General features: G+C 32.6%; 1 protein-coding gene across 1 annotated transcript; it reads right to left on the reverse strand.

Moving 5' to 3' along the window:
* Positions 1-2177: 2177 nt before the first annotated feature.
* On the reverse strand, positions 2178-7112 carry LOC133179008 (glutamine synthetase-like). Its single transcript, XM_061313684.1, has 7 exons — positions 6994-7112; positions 5510-5680; positions 4443-4604; positions 4176-4322; positions 3609-3736; positions 3120-3319; positions 2178-2863 (listed from the first exon to the last, which is right to left on the reverse strand). Exons 2-7 carry the CDS (start codon positions 5667-5669, stop codon positions 2578-2580), a joined length of 1083 nt encoding a protein of 360 aa, XP_061169668.1. The 5' UTR covers positions 5670-5680; positions 6994-7112; the 3' UTR covers positions 2178-2577.
* Between the last annotated feature and the right edge of the window lie 284 nt (positions 7113-7396).

Consider the following 7396-nt stretch of genomic DNA (forward strand, 5'->3'; position numbering starts at 1 on the left):
CTATTAAATAAAATTAATAATTAAAATTAATGAAAATAACAAATAAACGATCGAAAAAGACCTATGACTTAACAAAATTATTGTTTGTTTAATTTGTTTTTTTTTTTTATCGAGGCGTGATAAACAGGTACATGTATTTATATTATTTGTTAAAGAATATGTTTCTTTTCTCAGTCGTGACCTAGGATAAAATGCTATTTTAACTGGTGTGTTTTCATTGAACATTATGCAATGTCATTTATATAATGATACCTTCAGGGTGGAGTTAAATCTCTATTTTATGTAATTTTAACCTGTCTAGAACACATGTCAAGACCGGCCTTACATAAAGTGACAAGTGGTTATGTAAGAAATTTCCATTCAGTAATCTACTCATGTCTAAATATGTATCACTCAAATATTCAAGATAAAGACTTGTTCCAAATTAATAATTACTTAATTAATCATTAATCCTGGTTATTATACGGTCTTCGGTAATTACTGCTATTCAATATAAAAAGAGTTACTTATCACCTGTTTGACATTAAATGTGCATAACTAATTAACATTAATATTTATCAACGGAAAATTTTAGTGCAGTAAAACTTAGATCATAGCGAAGTCCTGAGGACCTGCGAATTTACTTCGCTACATGTAATTATTCGTAATTCTTTATATTCGTAAAACGAATTCGTTAAAGTATATATGTATAGTACTGTAGTTTTCGGTGAATTTCATTTCAAATATAGTCATTTACATGTTCATTACTCTAATTTCGAGACAAAAGGTTAAGGAAATCTTTAACAATAAAAGAAAGAGGTATTAATTTGTAAAATTTAATAAAATAGTGTAGAACTGTTTTTCCCGAGATACTTTCAAAGTGTAACGTGTATATTGAAACTTTTCGAAATTGTGTTCAATATAAAAAAAAAATTAAAAAAAAAACGTAGAAAAGAAACGCAAATAATAATAATAATAATAATAATAATGGTCTCGATCTCGGAATCATAAGATTTTCAGTCCAGGGATTATACCCCTGCGCCACGAATTCATTGATATCCAAATGATAAATTTTAGACAGATTAGTAAATCTTACAGAAATATGAGAAGGAAAATTAAATATATATTTTTATCATTTTCAATGTTAAGACCATCTTTAACCGAATTTATCTAAATGTAATAAGGTGCAGTCATACCCAAATAAAATTATTCAGAAGTTGTTTTTCTGGTTAACAGCTGGTTAAGGGTGGTCTTTGGCAACAGTTTGTCATAGTTTAGGTAGCTACCTTAATATTTTCTATATAATCCATACAAGCTGAACAATTTCCATATTAATCGTATAAGGGAACTAAAATATTTAAATACTATTATAGTGTAAATTGAGTTTACTAATGTATAAACTAAGATTGTATAAAAAAAATATTGGTTTAAAAATGTTTTTGAGAAATCACTACTACAGTAGGCGAAAATGCCTATCAAGTGCGCTATGGCTCTTTTGTTATTTGTAACCTCCTTGGAACACATTTATCAGTGTGCTATAACCATATTACTGTTCGTTATAACCGTAGAATTTTACAAGGAATTGTAAACTTCTTTAACTTTGTTGGAGATTCCAAAAAAATCTCTGCTATATCCGTAAATTCGCTATATTCGTGATTGTACTTATCGAGTTTTTCTGTAGCTTTGTAAAAAATCTCAAACACATAGTTATGACAAAATGTCTTTATTTACAATGACATTATGCCTCTACCTTGTATTCACAGGCATTGGACAATCGAGTCCAAACAAGGATTTATAAATCACATATAACCCTCAACTCCTCTCTCATGTTTTCCCTTGTTAATCAACTGTTTATGCTAGTCATACATTTTGTAAGTTCATTCGATATGTCCCAAGATTGACGACTTTATCATATTTTAAATATTTCCTATCATTTTAACCAATTGAATGCACACAATTTCAACCTTCCATGCAGGTGACAGCATGGTCATCAATCCCAACAAGAGTTACCAAGTACTAGTCTCTTTTTATCAGAGTCAACGAACCTTAATCCTTATCGTCTTTCACCTACCAAGTTTGTAAAAGATAACTTGTGTGTTTTGAACCTAATGCAACACAGCACAAATATATGGAATTTTCTACTTCCATGACTGGAATTTGCATACATTATAACTGATCATATATAAATAATGAAAGACTTTTTAATTTTAAGTAACAATTTATTATTATTATTCACTTTTCATAATAAAACTGAAGCCCATTCTGGAGATTCCTAGGGATTCATCAGATACAACTGTGTAAAACAAGGTTTGCTAAACTTATACACATGTAAATAAAAATATACATATATAACTTACTCAATATGATTAATGAATCAATGGTACGCAGCGCAGATCTTTTATATGAAAACATAATGCATAGATATATATAAATCAATTTAAAAACAAAATATGAACACTTTTAAAAAATAGAAGTACGGTTTTCAACACACTTATAGGAAATATAATATGAACTCTTGAAAGTTTTTTTTTCATTTTAAACGAAAATATGAACGTACGGGACAATACACAAAAACAAAGAAGACAGTTTATTGGTCTCTTAATCTACACACGTTGTTCTGACAATGACTTCCGTTACGGAGTAGGGATCACAATTGGAGGAGGGACGTCTGTCTTCGAGGTAACCTTTCTTTTCTTCTGCAACATTGCGGGGAATTCGGATGCTTGCACCACGATTAGCCACCCCAGCAGAGAAGTCGTGGATACTGGAGGTTTCGTGGAATCCTGTCAGACGCCTCTCGTTGTCTTTTCCTTCCTTCGGGTCGTAAGCTTTTATGTGTCTGACGTGGTGTTTGGATAGTTTTTCTATTGCATCCTCAATATATCTGAAGAAATTAAAAAATATCTATAAAAGTTTGTAAAACTTGCACGATATTCAAATAGATTGTAATAAACAACTAAAACACTAAATAATTTGCTTCTGTTTATTCAACTGGTAACTTCCAGTATATATTTTGCAGTAGTTGATTCTATGAAAAGATAACCAATTACCTTGCTTATTTGTCAATATATCGCTATTTAGATGAAGTTGAATCTAGAATCACCAAGTCTTTTTTGGAAATTTGAGTACCCGGTACTTACTTGATTCCCCCATCCTGCCTCATGGGGAGGGTACTGTAGTTACAGTGAGCCCCAGCACCATTCCAGTCTCCCTCAATAGGTTTGGGGTCAAGGGTCACCACAACACCAAAGTCTTCAGCTACCCTGTGTAATAAATATCGTCCAACCCAGAGGTGGTCGCCCATTGCGATTCCCTCACAAGGGCCAACTTGGAACTCCCACTGTGAAACAAATAAAATTCATATTAGCATAACAACAAATTTATGCATATGTTTATCATAGCATTACCATGACTTAAGTCCAGATACACTTGAATTTTTATCTCCAGATCTGTCACCTTTGGCCATTTTGTGTGAAATATATGAATAGGGGAAATATCTTGATTTATTTTTTTAACTGCTTTGCTGGTGATTCAACCTTACTTTTAATTTCAAATCTGAGATGAACTCATGTTTTTGACAAAGAATGTGTAATAAAAACTGTCTCAGGAGGCTATTTTATCTTGCATACCTGGGCAGGCATGACCTCAGCGTTACAACCAGCGATTTTGACCCCAGCATACAGGCAAGCCCTGTAGTGAGCCTCAATAATGTCACGTCCGTACACTTTATTAGCTCCCACACCACAATAGTATGGTCCTGAAATTCGAAAGAGTTCAAGGTCAGTACATTAATAGCTAGAGATAGTAATCAACAATTGACAAACTATCAGGGATTTATAATTTCTTGATTATACAAGCTTCCTTCTGACTTAGATAAAATCTGTGTTATACAATTGGCCTATATATTCACTTTACATTTGACATGCAGGTAAACTTAACCCCCAAACCTGAATATACCACTGATAAGAAATGGAATCAGCTAGAAAAAAGTCCCCCAGGTCAAATGTTTAGATGAATTTCATGATATATGTTCAGATTTTTATAATGGTACCACATAAAAACTCCATTAGGAATGATGAGTACGGTAGATCTTCCATGACAATAGCAACAGCAAGCAGAACATATGTTCCGGTTGATTAAGTTTTTATTATACCAGTAATTCACTGTCCAATGATCTTAATGTATACAGTACACACCTTGAGGTCCTGGGAAACCGTTTTTGGGCCAGCCGAATGGATGACCGTCAGTATCTAACAGTGTGTACTCCTGTTCAATCCCGAACCATGGCTTCTTGTCTTTAGCCTGTTCCATTACCTCATTGCACGTCTTTCTACGATTTGTTTCTAAAAAAAATACAAACACACACATTACTAATTAATTTTTTCTGAATATTCTTTCCTAAAATCATATCACAAACTTATGTTCATTAATTTTGATAAACCGTTAATTAGTTGTGTAATTACCTGCTGGTTTTTTGTTGTATTTGTAAACTTCACACAGAACTAGTTTATTTGGGTCCCTCCGGAATGGATCTCTGAAGATAGCCACAGGGTAGAGGTACATGTCCGAATTTGAACCTTCTGCCTGATACGTACTGGAGCCATCATAATTCCAAACGGGGCACTCTGAGTCCAAGGTAAACATTAATTATTTATGACCAATAAATTGGATTGAATTAATTCTATCAGAATTTAATTAAGATTATTACAGACAAGCTGCATATTATTCCTTTTTGAGAATCGTATTCTCTAGTGCAATAATTTATGAGCAGTCAAATTTCTATGGAAAATGCATACGGCAAAAAACAAAAAATGTTTTTGTTTACATCCAGCTATCAAGCACAAACTAATCATGCTGAAGTTACTCCTATACAGACCATTTTTTTTTTATTTAAAAAGAGTAAAAAAAATTTCATGTTATTCTTCACCAATTCATTTTTTTCTTTTTCTTTTGAAGCTTTACAATAAATAAGTAGCTCTTTCTCTGTCGACCTGATTGATTCTCACATGCATGATAATCTCGTGTGTGATAGCTGAGTTCTTTAAGGTCAAGGGCATTTAAAAACATCCCAGAGCATAAAATTACCATGAGAAAATTAATCATACTGAAATGGTCAACAACCCCACAATACTAGTTAAAAAACATGCTATGCAAATTGTATTATTTTTTTTCCACTTAATTTTTCTGTTAGTCACAGTGTGAGTGCATGTCATATGTAAAAGCTCATAAAATATCGGTCAAAAAATATGCTCTCGGAAAACAATCATCATGACTCATGGAAAAGCTAACATATAGTTCAATAGCACCATGTATAATTATGTCTTGTCAATGAACCCCATTTTTTAATGGGTTTCAAAGTCCACATGTGTGGGCAAGATTTATGACAGAGAGTCCCTTTCATGCTTCAATAAGCCACTAAAAATAGTTTACGATTGAAGCCTATCTAACAATGTCCATATTGATACTGGTAGATAATAAATAAAACTTTCTTTTTTAAACTGATAAGAGCAATCAATACTTCAAAGAATACCTTTGGGATCCTTAGGTTCGAAGTCCAGGGTCTTACATTTGGATCGGACACCTTCTCCTGTGCCGTCAATCCAGATGTACTCACACATGACCTTATTGTCCAAGGGTAGGTCCATGTAACGGTCAAAGACCGTTTTGTTGGTCTGAGCTGTGTATGACATTTTGCCAATTTCTGAAGAAAAAATGCAATTTCTATTTCACTAAAATCTCCCTTTTTATATTTAAATTAATAGCAATAGTTTTCTCTGGGAAAAACGATTAATTTAATTAGCATCTTTGGACTTGCAACCCCCCTCCTCCTCAGTAAAAAGGGTGATGCATATATTAGAAAATTTCTTATGAATTAAATCATTTCCCGTCCAAGCACACTGCTCCGAATTTCATCCCTTTTGAGGACACAATATTAAATATTGTATGCATGGATTGGTTAATATACTTTTAGACTTTGGTTGCAAAGTAATATATATATTTCAGATCTCCTAAATATCAGGAAATAGTTGACTCTCTGTGATGTTAAATTTTCTTCCCATTCTGCCATCACCTTAATGCAGCTAATTAACTTATTCATTATACTTGCATAAACACTGCCTCATTTAGTTATTTTCATCATTTCATGATTTTTTAAAAAAAAGTTTGAATCTTTTGTCCCTAATAATAAAAAATTTTTCATCACATCCAAAATTTTTCAGATAATGGGTTTCCCCCGTTTGTGACGCACTAACCTATATTTTGCAATTGCACTAAGTAAATGTCATAGCCTAGTCATGCTGCCCTCTCGTGCATGCAGAACTGTGTACATTCTTTCCTGATTTTGTTCAGCTACATATGTATGTCAACCTCAAACTAGGGTTTTGTTTTTGTCTTTTTTAAATAATGTTCATGAGTTTTTCATCAAAGCGAATATCTGATCCATTTCAATAATCTCACTTCAATAAAATAAGCGATCTAGTTTGTATATTAAAAGGTAAGGATAAAATTATATAATTATTTTTTCTAATATTTACTTTTTCTCTTTCAAGGTGGCAATGAACTTGTAGGATTTCCTAAAATTTCTCATTTATGCCCCACCCTATAAGTTACACAACCTCTACAAGGCATCCATATTATATAATTTAGCGCCTTTGTGTCAGTGCAACCGAAGACTATCTAACTTGCGACCTTGACCTTTAAAAATCAGCTGTTTCTGTTATATGCAGCTGGTGACGAGAAATATAAATGGACCGTTCTTCATAAACCCTTCCTACATTATAAAAATGCATTTTAGTAGTGTAGTATACAGGTATAATCTTTCTGAACCAGCACGCAATACAAAGAATTCTGCTTCTTTTTTTTTCAAATTTTCAGTTCAATTTTCGTGGGAAAAACAATGACTTTCTAATGTTGCACGATTTCCCGTCATGATACTGGTAAGGGTGTTATTTCCTTTTTAAGTAATATATATTTAGTACAATTATATTGCGTTTAATAAATACGTTAAAATCTTACCTTACAACAACAACTCCGTGTTGACACAATCTGTTTCTTTTACTATTTGAGTAAATTTCCGCGAGTTTGGAGCAAAACTTCATTATCTGTACACGCTAGTCGCTGATTGGACGAAGTCGAATTCTCGATTTCAATTGGCCAATGCCTCTACAGAGCCAATGAATAAATATTAGTGTCACGCATGCTGTGGCTGGATTTTCATCAAATTGCGTATATTTCACAAATATAATTTTAATCTATTATATTGATAGCAAATAAATAAAATAAGTGCATGGAACTTTCTCATAAGGAAAAGAAAACTGAATAATAAAACTTATAGATGCGCATATAAACATATTCTTGATGTACGCCTGTGGCTATGACCAAACATATGCACGTGTTTACCAGTTTACTTCGCCTCACA

Source organism: Saccostrea echinata, unplaced genomic scaffold (genome assembly GCF_033153115.1).
Source record: "Saccostrea echinata isolate AGI-Se365-2 ecotype Australia unplaced genomic scaffold, CSIRO_AGI_Sech_v1 ptg000004l, whole genome shotgun sequence".
NCBI classification, from domain to species: Eukaryota; Metazoa; Mollusca; class Bivalvia; order Ostreida; family Ostreidae; genus Saccostrea; species Saccostrea echinata.

Coding starts and splice junctions, on each gene's coding strand:
- LOC133179008 (XM_061313684.1), bottom strand. CDS start 5,669: ATGTCATACACAGCTCAGACCAACAAAACGGTCTTTGACCGTTACATG. Junction 4,605..5,509: donor CGAACCTAAGGATCCCAAAG/GTATTCTTTGAA, acceptor CCTTGGACTCAG/AGTGCCCCGTTTGGAATTAT. Junction 3,737..4,175: donor CGGTTTCCCAGGACCTCAAG/GTGTGTACTGTA, acceptor TTCGAATTTCAG/GACCATACTATTGTGGTGTG.